We start from the raw sequence: 16,232 nt of genomic DNA, 5'->3' as shown, positions 1-16,232 counted from the left end.
TTTGACACCCCTGCATTAGATCATGGGTGTTCAATATTTCAGCTTGCCTGGGCTGCACTTAGTGAAGAGCAACTGTCTTGGGCTAAATATAAAATATATAATATACTGAAGTTAATGATCAAATTATTTGAATAAGATTGTATGTGGTTCAGATACTTTGAACAAGCAATTAGAACAATTATTTTAAACTGGAGTTTTTTCTTCACTTATACAATAACCCCCACTTCTAATATTGTAGTATTCAACTCCATAAAGAACGAAATGTAGCCCACAAAGTAGCTTTTCAGGACCTCAGTCAAAAATTAGTGTTTGGAATTACAAAACAACAGAAAAAGTATATTTTGTTAGGTTGTTCAAAATTATAAATACATTCAAATTTCAAATGGCGCTGCAATTAAGAGTATGAAATTTTACTTTCTCTTATAGACAAAAGGGAATGTGTACCTTTATTTTCAAATATTTTAATTTTAAAATTCCCATTTTTCAAAATTAATACTGAATTTAAATATTCGTAATAATTTTACATTTCAGAAGATCAATTCTTCTTAAATAACCAGATATTTATCTCTGTCAAGGATCACTTATGGAATCAAATCCAAAAGGTAATGCCAACACTTAATTCTTAAAGAGATGAAAAGTGAACAGTGGTTAATTTCACTCCCGTTTATCAATATCAGATTTTGTTTTGTATTGGCCCATCTAATATCTTTGTCATATCATGGGGGAGAGGCAATGTCCTGCCCAAAAAAGATTGCACATCCCTGAAAATATCAAGTATCTTCTTCATTTGAATTTTTAGAAGAGTCCAACTAGAAGAATACAAAACTATAAAAGTACCTTTGGGAGTTCCATCACTTCCAGCGGGAGAACATACTGACTGTGGTGATCTCAAGGAAAACGATGCAGTGTTCCTTATTGAAGAATCACCATCCTACAATAATTAGAAATGAACAACTTTTTAAATTATTATTTAAACAATCATTTACAATATTTGTAAATATCTCAGCCATACTTTATTTACAACTTTTGCTACTAAAATTACGACTTTTCTAGGCAGCCATGAAACCTTCTGATAGATCTTTCTTGGCAGGGGATGGGAATGCTACTAAGGAGCTGTCCTTAATTCTTAGTAGATGATTCCCACTGAAAATCATGTGAAGATCAGATAAATTGCTCTGTGGAGAGGTTTTTGGCAAAACTAACTATTTTAATCTAATTTGGAACTAGAAATACATATACAGTTGCAAGAAAAAGTATGTGAACCCCTTGGGATTACATGGAGTTTTGCATGAATTGGTCATAAAATGTGCTCTGAACTTCATCTAAGTCACAACAATAGAAAAACACAGTCTGCTTAAAATAATACTACACAAACATTAGATGTTGCCATGGTTTAATTGAACATAACATGTAAACATTCACAGTGCAGGGAGGAAAAAGTATGTGAACCTTTGGACTTAATAATTGGTTGACCCTCCTTTGGCAGCAATAACCTCAACCAAACATTTCCTGTAGTTGCAGATCAGACCTGCACAACGATCTGGAGTAATTTTGGACCACTCCTCTTCACAAAACTGTTTCAGTGTAGCAATATTCTTGGGATGTCTGGTGTGAATCGCTCTCTTAAGGTCATGCCACAACATTTCAATCGGGTTGAGGTCAGGACTCTGACTGGGCCACTCCAGAAGGCGTATTCTGTGCTGTTGAAGCCATTTTTTTGTTGAATTACTTGTATGCTTTGGGTCATTGTCCTGTTGCATCACCCATCCTCTGCAAAGCTTCAGTTGGCGGACAGATGGTCGTACGTTTTCCTACAAAATGTCTTGATAAACTCTGGAATTCATTTTCCCATCAATGACAACAATCCGTCCAGGCCCTGAGGCAGCAAAGCAGCCCCAAACCATGATGCTCCCTCCGCCATGTTTTACAGTGGGGATGAGGTTTTGATGTTGGTGTGCTGTGCCTTTTTTTCTCCACACATAGTGTTGTGTGTTCTTCCCAAACAACTCAATTTTGGTTTCATCTGTCCACAGTATATTTTGTCAATAGTGCTGTGAAACATCCAGGTGCTCTTTTGCAAACTTCAAATGTGCTGCAATATTTTTTTTGGACAGCAATGGCTTCCTCCGTGGTGTCCTCCCATGTACTCCATTCTTGTTTAATGTTTTCCTTATTGTAGATGTGTCAACAAAAATGTTAGCATGTGCCAGAGATTTCTGTAGGTCTTTAGCTGACACTCTAGGATTCTTCTTTATCTCATGAAGCATTCTGTGCTGTGCTCTTGCAGTAATTTTTACAGGACGACCACACCTAGGGAGAGTAGCAACAGTGCTAAACTTTCTCCATTTGTAGACAGTCTGTCTTACCGTGGACACATGAACATCAAGGCTTTTGGAGATACTTTTGTAACCCTTTCCAGCTTCATGCAAGTCAACAATTCTTGATCGTAGGTCTTCTGAGAGCTCTTTTCTGCGAGGCATGGTTCACATCAGACAGTGCTTCTTGAAACCAGTAAACCCAAAACAGGTGTGTGTTTTTAAAGAGCAGGACAGCTGTCAGCAACACATCCAATATCATCACACTGATTGGAGTCAAGGTTGGCTCACTCCTGGCTCCAATTAGCTCTTGGAGACGTCATTAGGCTAGGGGCTCACATACTTTTTCTTCCCTGCACTGTGAATGTTTACATGTTATGTTCAATTAAACCATGCCAACATCTAATGTTTGTGTAGTATTATTTTAAGCAGGCTTGTTTTTCTATTGTTGTAACTTAGATGAAGTTCAGAACACATTTTATGGCCAATTCATGCAAAACTTCACGTAATCCCAAGGGGTTCACATACTTTTTCTTGCAACTGTACATCAAAGAGAGGTTTTAAACAGCCAACTCATCTACCACTTGAGATACTTCAGTGAAAATAGAAAATATTAGTCCATGTTAATTATACACACAGTTCACATAAGTTTGTGCATTTTTCTCCTCCATTCCCTATTATATCATCCAAAGATTGAAACAGTTATTAGTGATAATTTAGGACTATAGTAAGAAAAGTTTAAAGGAAAGGTTTAAACAAAATTTTTACATAGGACATTTGATGAGGCATAACAAAATCAATTATAAGTTGCCTCACAATGAAAACGAAAGTGTTCATAAATATTCCTAAACATGCACAGGGAAATAAGAATTCAAATTATCATACAGTGGAATGTTTATGTTTAAATAATATAGGAACACAGAAACATCAGACTAAGATTCATTATTTTCTGCTTGAATATAATGCTTAATAGGACAAATAGCAGCAGTGGCATTATTATCACTTTTAGTCAACTAATTTATAAAATGGGACACAGAACAAAATTATAAAACATAAAGATAAAACTGAGCTTAAATTAATAATACAAGTACCTAAACAAAGACATAATTAATTCTGAAAACAATTATTTCTTGTTTATAACACTTACCTAGTGATTAACGTTATTAAGAGGTAGAAAAACTAAAGGCTAACATAAATATCTCTTACTTCACTGCTTATTCTGTGCACCATGTGTAGGTAGTCTTCACTAGAGCCATGTCTGGTGTTATCAGGATGGTGATTGGTTGAACTGCCCAACTGACTTGTAATCTTATTTTCGTGTATATTCCTCATCCCACCTGAAACAATAGGACTGGATACTGAAGCTGAAAGTAAGATTATACAAACACATATATAAGCATTTTCTAACAGCTGTGCAAGCACATTACATATCTTGCATTAGACCTCAGTTTTTTTTATGGTTTCCATTCTACCTTACAGGCCTGCCTGATTTCCATTCTGAACAATTCAACTCCTTGCATGACAGCTTATTATGAACAGGGAAAAACATTAGTAGCATGGGTTTCATAATCTGTATATTCCAAAGAGAGTATAAATGGCACAATTTTAGCCTACATGCATTGTATTTAAAGGTGTGAAGACCTTTAAAAACCCATCCACAGTTTACAAAATACCTACTGAAGAAAATCCATTGCCTTCTTTATAGAAAATACTAAAAATTAGTATCATACATTTTTTATTCTTTTCAAAATTAAAAAGAATAATGTTCTCCTCATAACTTCAATATTTGTGTAAAACGCTTTAGAATGTCTAATAGTAAAACATGAGGCCAACATGTGAACATGAAATAGGTTACAAAGACGTGCCAGACACGATAATTACTCTGATGTGCAAGGATAGATTATTTAACAAAACACTGGCCACTACCAATGTTTTTGTTGGTATAATGTGATGGAACTGCTAATCTCCTTCACATTCATGCCACTAAGGAAACAAAAAGTGATAAAAATAAGATTTCTGTATAAGGCATTTCTAACCACAATTTTTTCCCATGGCAAAGTAAGAATGAATTCACACTTGAACTGGTTAAGAATGCAGAAAAAATTAATTCAGTGGATGAAAATATGTGGCAATGATTTGGAGAACAACAAAAAGAAATCTGAGTGTAATGTTATAACTCAGACACATAATCCAAGATGTTTAGATAACTCTAAAAGATATGAGCAACAGGAAATTTCATGCTAAGCAGCCCATATTCAGTTCTGAGCTTAGAGGAGGCAATCATGAAATAAATAAATTAATGATTTACTTTATGTTAGGATGGATTAGTGGCAAGAGAATCTAATGGATAGAAGGGTTCCACTGAACTAAAATTATCAAAGTTATCTATATATAAGTTAGCTATAATGCATGATGAACGCAATAACAGCCAAATGATTATTAGAGAAAATAGCACAAACAAAACAAATAGTTTAATGCATATGGTTGCTATCTATTAGACATCATATGTAAATATCAACGATTTGTCTAAATCAGTCTAAAACATTGAGATTCTGAAATAGGAGAGCAGATTTTTTTATCCTAAAAAACATTTTGACTGATAAAGTTCAAAGTTTCTCTGGGTGATAGGATTTAGGAATATCATCTTTAATGGAAGTATTAAAAGAACTGATTATATCACTTAAAATATTTTAATAATTACAGCTTTTAGCATTTAAAAAAAATTTTTTTTTAATTCTGCATACAAATACTGTTGCCTATATCTATAGTAAAAAAGAATTAAGAATATTGCTGACACTTGTTTACAAGTGAGAGGGAGGGAGGGAGAGCAATGCTTATGAAATTTGGGTAAATTACCCAGAATTAAGTAAAAGTGGTTTTACTTTGGGTAACAATACACAAAACCATTACCCATCACAACACAGATGTTAAAAATGACTTAAAGTTTGCAGTGTGCATTAAAATATATTTGAAAATCTCTAAGATGAAAATGAATGAAATTACCAATGATGATTTGTTGAAATGACATAAAAATCAATGAAACTGTTTTTATAATACAGATAATCTTTGAGTTACAACTATTCATTCAGTGACTATTCGAAGTTATGAAGGTGCTGAAGGAAACTGTGAAGTTATGAACCTGTCCTAAAAGTGATAAGACTTTCTGATAAGCAATTTTGGGTGATGAAGGATAAAATTTGGGAAGCACTGATGTATTTGCTAAGGGACTGGGCAAGACACTGGGAGTCCCCAAGTTCTACCTTAAGCACAAGGTCAGCTTCAGCTAGTCACTCTCTCAGACCTAGGAAGACAACAACAGGCCATTCCTAAAAGCAATCATCATCATCATCATCATCATCATCATCATCATCATCATCATGATCATGATGATGATGATCATCGAGTCTAAATTTCTAGCTGACAGTGCAACCGACTATGATATAATTAAAACCTGAAACAGCTTACATTCTGCAATTCTTTTAACAGCATCAAATAACATGTTTATCCTAGGTCTTTGGGAAGGAATTCATAGGTGGATAAAAATGCCAAATCTAGTCTAAACATCTGGCTGACTGTGCGACCAACAATAATGTCAGCCATGATCTGAATATATCCTTTCCAACCCTGTAATGGAAATAGTACACTGTATTTGAAGAAAGCATCTAGGAAAGAAGGACTGGAAACAACTACCAGGTTGGAAATCTTCATTGCCTAAGATGGACCAGTGAAAATTGTATTATTTTTGAGTCAGGATTCCCATTTTAATAATCTGCCATGGACTGCATGATAGCACTGAATAAGGTAGGTGCCAAAGTGAGCATAGCACATAATCCGTTACTTCTCTCACACAAACTCCAACTCTTTAACGATTGGTGCCATTAAAAACTATTATCTTAATCAAGACATTATTCCTTTAACCAAGTGCATATGGAACAATTTAGCATGCTCTGAAAAGAAGAAAAATACCTTGTTGCATCTGTGGGTGAGGCGTGTAACTTGGAGGATGTGAATATGGCAAATATCCTGCAGGGCTCTGAGGAGCATATGGACTAGGCACTGGACTGTTTTGTGGTGCCATGAATCTATTACCAGAACTTGATTGTGGTGGCACAAATCGACTGCAAATAAAATCCAAAGAAATACTGTAAGAGCACCAATATAAATACAATGTGTCCCTAATTATTTAATTACTGTATTACTTTTTTTTTATTTATTAAATTTCCACACTGCCCAACTCACCTAAGTGACTCTGGGCAGTTTATAACATAATAATATAAACACATGAATAAAACGGGCGTTGGTCCTCCCTGAGACGCACCTTCTTGTTGGGTGGAGACAGCAGCCACGATGGGTTATGCTCGTCTGTTCAGTTGCCAGACTGAGCCTGTCAAAGTTGCCAAGTCCCACCCTTGTTACTGGGCAGACCCAGCTTTTGGCGAAGACCAGAAGACAGGCTCGGCGTGTGGGAGAGCAAATAAGAGAGGAAGAAAAGCAAAGACCTAGAGACCAGACTGGCACAGGGAAGGTCTGGCTGCTGTCTCCACCCAACGAGAAGGTGTGTCTCAGGTAGGACCAATGCCCCTTCTCCATTGTGGGTGGAGACAGCAGCCAGGATGGGACATACCAAAGATCATTGTCCCTACAGTTGGGGGGGACCAGGCTGGTCCGAAGAACTGTCCCCCGAGAGAACCCGCTGCAGCACCCGACGACCAAAGGCAGCATCTGCCGAAGCAAACTTGTCCAGTTTATAGTGCTGGATGAATGGAGAAAGAGGTTGATCACTGGCGTCCCGAAATGTGTAGCAATTTGGCGGAAGATGTGCGGGTGAAGGCGCCACTCCATGTGATCCAGTCGTTGACGGCTTAGCCAGTCCGCTTGAACATTGGCGACGCCAGAAATGTGTTCTGCCCGCAACGAGGCAAGTCTCCAACCAGACACCCAATCTCAAGGCCTCCGACATCAAGGATCGGGACCGTGTGCCCCTTAGGCAATTGTTATGGGCCTTCGCCATAATATTGTCCGTTAAGACCAGGACGTGAGAGTTGGAGATGAGATGGCAAAAGACACGAAGAGCCAGGTAGACCGCCCGCAGTTCCAGCCAGTTGATGGGGCGAAGGGCATCGGTGCTGTTCCAGGTGCCCTGTGCCACTTGACTCCGACAATGAGCACCCCAACCCAGAAGGTTGGCGTCCGTTGTCACCACCACTCTCCGCAGGTCGAAGAAGTGACAACCTCGGGATATTGCAGGTGACCGCCACCACCCCAGGGACCTGATCACCTTTCTGGGAACGGGAACGTTCGTGGTAGAAGAGCCTCTGCCCGCCTTCTGCAACGGCAAAGAAACCATTGAAGTTCCCTCAAGTGCAACTGGGCCCAGGGAACTATCGCGATGGCAGAGATCATTTTGCCCAGGAGCTGTGACAGTACCTGGGGGGACACCGACCTAGCCCATTCAACCTTAGAAACCAGGGACCTCAAGCTATCCTGTCGCTCACGCGAAAGGAAGACCCTCTCTGCCACCGAATCTATCAGGGCCCTCAGGTGGAGCAAACGAGTGGTAGGGACAAGGTGGCTCTTCTGCAAGTTAATGGAGAACTTGCAGAAGCCATGGGCAGCCAGGGTCTGAAGAGTAAGCTGCAGATCAGAGGGGAAGGAGGTTGAGGGCCTGTTGAGGGGAAGGAGATAGAATTAAGATATTGTCTAAGTAGCACTGTAGACGAACGGACTTGGCCCTAAGGGATGCTGCTAAAGCAGCTAACACCTTGGTAAATGTACAAGGGGCAGACGAAAGGCCAAAGGGCAAGGCCCGATACTGGTTATGGCGCCCCTCGTAGCAGAACCGAAGGAACCTCCTGTGGGAGAGAAGGATGGGGATATGGAGATAGGCCTCGGTAAGGTCTATAGAAGAGAGGAGATCGCCCCTCCTAACACTGTCGAGAATAGATCTCAAGGACTGCATCTTGAACTTGCAGTGTACAACATACGAGTTCAGACGTTTGAGGTCCAGAATAGGTCTCCACCCCCCCCCCCGATGACTTAGGAACAAGGAAAACACAGGAATAAAATCCCGTTCCCTGTTCAATCTCGGGCACAGGTTGAATAGCCCTGATTGAAAGGAGATGCTGAACTGCCGAGTCCATAAGGGACCGTTTCTCGATGTTCTTAGAAAGCGGACAGCTCACAAAGACCGTCGAAGGACGGGAGAGAAATTCAATGGCCAACCCAGATAGCAAGATGGCCAGGACCCATTTATGCGAAGTGGAACCTTCCCAAACAGGGGTAAAGAGAGCCAATCTGCCCCCTATGGGAGGATCCGGGATGCAGTTAATGACGGCGCCTGGAGAAATGACCTCCTCCCCCTCAAAAGGGCCGTTTGGAAACAAATGTCTTACCTCTGAACGTCCTGTCCTGGGCGCCCCGCTGTCTAGATTGAAAATTCCCATGTGGTCTGGCAGAAGGAGAGGTAAAGTTAGCTCCTTCATACGAGCGAGATTGGGGACAGGACGGGTAAGGATGGAATCTCGATTCCCCCCTACGGAAGACAACCGGAAGGATTTTCTTTTTGTCTTTAGTTTCCATGAGGAAAGGCTCAAGGGAATCCCCAAACAGCTTGGAACCGGTGAAGGGAACCGAAGCCAGACCCCACTTTTGCCTGGTGTCAGCCTGCCAGTGGTGGAGCCAGACTAAGAGACATGCAGTAATGGAAGAAGCAAGGGACTTAGCCACAAAGCGAGCGGCATTGAGAGTAGCATCCGCTGAGAACTGCGTGGCGGCGATAATCTTATTTAATTCCTGCCGTATACGGACATCTTCCATCGCCAAAGTCTCCTGTAGATGACAGAGCCATAAGAGAGTAGTGTCCACCCCCAAATCCAACCCCACTTCCTTCAGAAGGGGCGGCTGTGTTGTCAAAGGGGAGCGCAAAGCTCCACTAGAGAGAATCCCCACACAGACAGATCAGCCGTGCTTCAAAAGGGGGAGCGCGAAGCTCCACCAGCAAGCCTGCCACCAAGGAGAGATGGTTGTGCCTTCAAAGGGGAGCGCGAAGCTCAACCCGCAAAGTCCTCCACGTCAGAAAGTGGTTTGTGCCGCTAAAGAAAGGGGAGCGCGAAGCTCCACCAGGCAAAGGGCTCCACAGGAGAGGAGATGCAGTTAAAAAGGAGGGGGGAGGGGCGCAAAGCCCTGCCGAGTGCTGCGCTGCTCCTACACGGCAATAAACAGCCAGGAGGCACGCACACACTGACAGGGGAAGCGCCAAGCCGATGATCCTCCGAACGCTGTTTTTTATGCCAAAACTCTCACCAGCCTCCGAACGATGCAACGGCCAGCAATCCACTGAAAACTGAAGTGCCTGCGCTCCACAGGCTTCAAGCGGGAGCGCGAGGCTCCACTAGCCAATTCTGAACAAGAAAACGAACAAGCAGCCAAACTGAGAGGCAAGCGGCAGAGATGATTAACGGCCGTTTGAAATTCAAAATGGCGGCCGGGAGGTTGACAAGGGGAGCGCGAAAGCTCCACAGACGTCAAATTGGCTGTACCAGCCAAGGATGGCCAGCAACGATCCCAACAGGAACGCGAAGTGCCAGGAAATCTCCCAAATTCCCACAATCGATTGACAAAGAGTGAATGTGGATCCCGGTTGAGAAAAAGGAATTTACACACACACACACACACACACACACACACACACACACACACAACTAGCTAAGCCAGTTACTGGGGTAGAAGAACTTAGTGTGTGTGGAAAAAAACGAAGTCCAAGTCGCAGTCCTAATCAAAACCAATAATTCCAACACTAATCAATAATCAGAAGAGGAAAATGCCAAGAACAAGAGCAAAAAACAGCAAGAGGAACAGTCCCACATGCCTGTCCAGGCTGACAGACTGAGCCAAAAGCTGGGTCTGCTCAGTAACAAGGGCGGGACTTGACAACTTTGACAGGCTCAGTCTGGTAACCTGAATAGACGAGCACAACCCATCCTGGCTGCTGTCTCCACCCACAATGGAGAATATTAAAGACAGTGTTAAGAACAAAATTAAAACTTACAAGATAAAAGTGGAATTCAAAGTTAAAACTTCAAAAAGCAAGTCACCAATCATTTCCTGGGTTATATCATACTTAGACTTCCATGCTGATGAGAAGAGTCAGGTCTTTACACTCTTCCAGAAAACCAGAAGGGTGAAGGCTCGCCTCATCTCTGAGGATAAAATATTTCAAAGCAAGGGCAATAGCAGAGAAGGTCCTTCTTCTAGATCCCACCAGTTGAAATATCTCAACGAAACACAGAGCACGCTTTCCCTGCTTGACCCCGTGGCATAGGATGATATAACTGGGAATATTAATTTGAATTTGGAATAGCAAAAACCTTTTCAGATCATAGAATGCTGATCAGCAAAAGCAGACAAAAAGTTTATTCTATTAAAATATCAAATACTGAATTCATTATTTAGGATTAATTTTGTTGTCTCCAAACAAGGTGATACCAATTCAGAGTTCTTATTATATAAAAATCTTTTTTCAAGACTATATTGTATTTAACCTTACATATTATGACATCTTCTATCTTTAAACATCATATTTCAATTGTATTGTTATAATTTAACATCACACATGAAACTGTATCATAAGGAGTCATATCCTTGTAGTTCTGTAACTCTTCTTGATTCTTTGAATCTAAAGAATTGTGCTTGGTTCCCTGGATCCAAGCCACCATTTATCAATATTCTCATCCTTAGTAAATCAGTCAAATAATATGAATAGAGAACTAAACAACAAAGCAATTTAGTGATAAATATATATAGCATTTTAGTTTGGCAGTTTATAAGATCACGTTGCACCATAATTACCTGCACACTTCAGAACAGAATGTAAAACAGGGAATCCAGTGTCTGTATGAATCCAAATTTACTTACTTAAATAGTAATCACTAATATTTATTATGAACACTTCTGGAGTGTAGAGAAAACAGTAGTAGCTAAATTTTTAAGGTAGACAGAAATTTTCTGTCTAGAAAACTACATTTCTGCTTGATCATAAACTACATTAACTACTCCTTTTTCTAAAAATTTCAACCCTATTCTCTTCAAATTGCATAAATCTTTTGCCTTTTACTAGTAAATCCATTTATATAACTCTAATAACATGTTACAAATACTTGTCATTGATAAATCAATCTGATATGTAAATTTTACAGACTGAATGGGAGTAAGTAATAAGACCCCAATGTCTGAATAGTGGGGAACTATCTTAATGTGGGTCTATAAATGTCAGTAACTAACAGAGTCTACTTTATTTTTTAAAAGATCAGCCTTAGGACCTTATTGAATTTTGTAAAGGAAAAAAAGTATATAAATCATTTTGTTCTTGGTGATCCAATGACGGTATACTTCATTGGATCACCAATTGCTTAATGCCTTGTAAGCCGCCCTGAGTTTCCAGAGAAGGGCGGCATATAAATAAAAAAACAAAAAACAAAAACCCTATTTTTTGAAATATCCTACAGATATCATATTCTGAGAAGAATTATATTATTCATTTAACTTTCATACTAATAATTTTGACATTCATTTTTAATTTCATGCCTATCACAGAGAAACTAACAGCTGAACAACAGAAAAAGATTCTCTGTGCCATCATTATTACTAAGAAATTAGTCTTTCAACATTCGAAAGATAAAATGTATGATTCCAATTATTCAGGGGTTTCAAGGCCTGGTATCACATATGATTTACAAACAGGTTACTTATACAGATTATGTATGGACAATCACAAAGAAATCTGATAATCCTTTATTGATAATATTGTGTAAATCCACATATGCGTATTAGTGTGTGTATAAGAAGGTTTTCTATCTCTAAACAACGATGATTTACATTTTTTCACTATCATATAAAGTTTTAAAATGCTAGAAATGCATTGCTAAAAGTATTAAAGGTCCATCCCAATTATTGTATCATGGTTTCAGTGAAGTATAAATAAAAACAAAACAAAACAAATTAAATATTTTTGTTACAGACCAAAAGAATCACACTTCAAAATCTGAAAAGATGATATATACCTTGAAGGACTATGAGAGATAGTGGTTTGCTGATAATTGGAAGATGCAGGACTACCATGCATGGAATTCTGAGAAAGTTTGTACTGTGGCATCATCATTCCTAAAAAAAAGAGTAAGATTGTTCTGAATTATCTCCCTATTTGTTAGCTTTATAACCCAATTTAAACACAATAATTATGCAAAAAAGTATGGGCAGTACATACAATGACATCAGAACTTTGAAAGAGAATTTTGGAAGAGGCTTCTTAAAATCCTTTATTGCAAATAGGAGGGACTTACAGAGACACCAGTGAGTTAACTGGGATAAGTTGTCCATTTAAGTTTATTTTATACATATGTATCTCTTTGTGTGTTTTTGTACATACACATACACTCAACTTTAAGAAAGAAAATAAAAACTAATAGAAATTAATATAGGGTGAAAAAAGAAAAAAGAAAAGAGTTAAAAAAAAAAGAAGGCTGCTACAAAGAAGTAGCTTTTGATTTTCTTTAAAGCAGTTATAAGAACAATTATAAATTTATGTCTTGCTCTATGGTTATAAAATAACTCTATTTTTTGTATAATCTATTTGGTCTAATCATCAAAACCATAACTCATAAGAAACTCTGTTTCTTGCAAAAAAGTCTATAACAGAATTCCAGTCAGCAATATGTACAGATATTGTATTTTCCATTTCTCATTGTGAGTAGTACTCAATCTTTCCATCTTTATGTTTTCCATTTAGTTTTCACAATAAATCTTAGTTAATTATGATGTCCAATACAGTCTATCCTTATACTATTAAAACTCTCATGTGTGTAACCTTTAACTGGGTGAAACGGCACAGAGCAAAACATTTTGAACCAAGGTACCTCAAATGGGCTAACTTATCTATTTGAAATACCTTACCCAAAATCTGGGACCGTCACTCCCATGGAATTGAAATTTGGTAATTTTATAAACATATTGACCTAAAAATTATCAAAAAGCATTCTATGATATAATATAAAATACCACAAAATATTTGGTGTGGACAATTCCTAATGTTCAATATGGGTTACTTTCAAGGCAGATACATCTCTGAATATCTCCCTGAATTTTTAAGAACTCTTCCAGTGAAGGCAGTACATTAGAAGCTCTGCAATTGTTGAAGGCGTTTGTTTAAATGTAGATTTCAACATGTAAGACCAGAGGTCTTCAAACTTGGCAGCTTTAAGACTTGTGGACTTCAATTCCCAGCTGGAGAATTCTGGGAGTTGGTCCACAAGTCTTAAAGCTGCCAAGTTTGAAGACCTCTGTGTAAGACCATACCAACGTTACTTTTTCTAGGAGTACTGCATTTACTTGAAAGGGATTATTATTCTGTTATTAGTCTGAATGAGTTTTTCCCCCCAAAGTCCTAGGCTTAAATGGCTAGAATACATATCTCATGTATTGAAAACAAAATAAGCCAACACATTTGACATTTGACACATTTGAAATCCATTTGTGCTGTCACACTAGAAAGGTAACAAAGTTTATTGTTATTTTCTTTAGAAAATATAGTGAAATGAATAAAAATTCTCACCACTTTGTACCCCGTATCTGTTCTGCATGCTTTTTTCCCTGAAAACATTAGGATTCCTTGCCAGGACAGCCTGCAGCAAGACTGGTATATCTCCCTCTGGATCATCACTGCCAAGGTTGTCTTTCAATTCTCTGATGTAAGATACAGAAAACAAAGGAGTTACAGGAATCCATGAGTATTGTCCATTTTTCTGAGATGAAAATGGTTTCTTCTCCTTCATGGTCTGTAGCATGAAATAAATATACAGGAGCCTGGAATTTTGGTAACAAATTGTTGCAGTCATAAGTTGGGGCATTATGAAGCCAGATTTGGTTTTATGGCCATTTTTACCACAGTGGTAAAATAAATCCCCACAGTCGTTAAGCAAACCGTGTGGTGGTTAAACAAATCCATTCTCCAAAATTAGTGATTTTTGCTGGAAACTAACAAAAAAAATAGCAAATTGTGAACACGTGACCACAAAACAGTGCAATTGTCATAAATACGAGCTGATGGCCTAGCAACAAAGTAAATTATAACTTTGATGACACTTCATAAGTAGTTTATTTTAAGTCACTTGTACAGTAACTTTGAATGATCATAAATTGAGAACTGCCTATATTTAAATTCTTTGCAATATAGCAATTGTTTTCATCTTAATACAATAGGTTCTCAAACGTGAAGCAACAGTCTCACCATTATTAATTCTCCTCTTAATTAAAACACTTGATCAAGAAATAACATTGTTCCTCTTAATTTTGCATTGTTCTAAAAATGTGTTAAAAATAGCATGTAATAACACACAACTTTTTTTTATAAACAAACTTTATTCGTATTTAAAAAAAAGACATTTAAAACAATTATAAGAAAAACTGACAAGTTTCTCTTAATCAAACACACAAATTACATATGCATATACAGTACATATATAGTACTCAATTTCATCTATTAACTACTTTCTAATGTTATATATACATATATACATACGCACAGTGACTTATTTCCTTCTATATCTCTCTGACAGTGCAGTTGTTTATTTACATTGATTTCTCTTAACTTTCATCTCTAACCATTCCCTCTCTCTGACTTATCCACTGGTACCAGCTATTCCATATTTTAAAGTATTTTGAGTCTTCCTTATGCTGTAATTCTAGGGTTAATTTATCCATCTCTGCGCATACATAGATTTTCTGTATTACTTCCTGATCAGTTGGCAAACGATCTATTTTCCAGAGTTGTGCCAACGCTAATCTAGCCGCCGTTATAATGTGGAGTATTAAGTATTTTATGTCCTTTCTAATATTCTTATTAATCATGCCGAGTAAAAAGACTTCGGGTGTTAATTCAATTTCGTAATTTGTTATTTCTAATATCCATGTTTTTATTTTGTTCCAGTATTTTTTAATTTCTGGGCAAAGCCACCAAGCATGGTAAAAAGTTCCCTGCGCTTTTTTACATTTCCAACAAGCCGGATTCACATTTGGATACATTTTTGCTAACCTTGCGGGTGGCAGATACCATCGGTACCACATTTTATAGTGATTTTCTTTGTAGGCTACCGATTTTGTCATGCTATAATTATCTTCTCATACTCTTTCCCAATCTTCCAATTGTATATTGTTCCTCGCCCAGGCTATCATCTGCCCTTTGACCAACTCTTCTGCCAAATCGTATTCGAGTAAATATTTATAAATTTTTGAAATTAATTTCCCTTCTTTAGATTCTAATAATTTATCCAATCGATTTTGTTTTAAATCTATTCCTTCCTCCTCTTGGTCTTTTCTGTATCTTACCTTTATTTGCGAGTAGGGCCACCAGTCTATTACTATTCCTTGTTCTTTGAGCTCTTCTCTAGTTTTCAATTTCCCCTGAACATCTACTATTTCTCTATATCTTAAAATCTTTTGTTTTGATAATATGTTGGGGTGAGTTATTGCTTCTATGGTCGATAGCCAGCCGGGAATGTTCATATAGTGTTTGTGTTTAATTTGTAGCCATGTGTTAATTAAAGATTTCCTAATAGTATGGTTATTAAAATGTTTATATGTTTTATTTCCTGAGCTCCATATAAAGGCGTGCCATCCCTTCATTAAATCATGCCCTTCTAAATTTAGCAATCTTTGATTATCTAAGGTTATCCAATCTTTAATCCATAATAAGCTGGCAGCCTTGTAATATTTATCCCATGCCGGGAATAACACACAACTTTTATAAAATAAACATTGACTAATTTGTTTAAAAATGTAATTTCACAATTTTTAAAAGAGCAACGAACTTTCAGTGACCTATTTAAGATTCTACTTATGATTTTTTTCAACTAATCTAGTTATAAA

At 37.9% G+C, this 16,232-nt stretch overlaps 1 protein-coding gene across 5 annotated transcripts in view; it reads right to left on the bottom strand.

The window, feature by feature from the left end:
- Nucleotides 1–16,232, bottom strand: part of NIPBL (NIPBL cohesin loading factor) — a 162,790-nt gene that overhangs the window by 73,948 nt on the left and 72,610 nt on the right. For 3 of the 5 annotated variants that reach the window (XM_034442384.3, XM_034442383.3, XM_034442385.3), the window contains exons 4-8: nucleotides 13,921–14,051; nucleotides 12,374–12,473; nucleotides 6,282–6,433; nucleotides 3,522–3,679; nucleotides 838–931 (exon numbers count right to left, since the gene is read on the bottom strand). In XM_034442384.3, coding sequence (XP_034298275.1) covers nucleotides 838–931; nucleotides 3,522–3,679; nucleotides 6,282–6,433; nucleotides 12,374–12,473; nucleotides 13,921–14,051 — 635 coding nt within the window. The remainder of the gene's footprint in view (nucleotides 1–837; nucleotides 932–3,521; nucleotides 3,680–6,281; nucleotides 6,434–12,373; nucleotides 12,474–13,920; nucleotides 14,052–16,232) is intronic. The other 2 variants (XM_060690708.2, XM_087888224.1) reach the window with 1 other exon arrangement.

This window comes from Pantherophis guttatus, chromosome 2 (genome assembly GCF_059756535.1).
Source record: "Pantherophis guttatus breed Tessera chromosome 2, ASM5975653v1, whole genome shotgun sequence".
Classification (NCBI taxonomy): domain Eukaryota; kingdom Metazoa; phylum Chordata; class Lepidosauria; order Squamata; family Colubridae; genus Pantherophis; species Pantherophis guttatus.
Note: the sequence above shows the minus strand (reverse complement) of the source record. Positions and strands in the feature narration are given on the sequence as shown.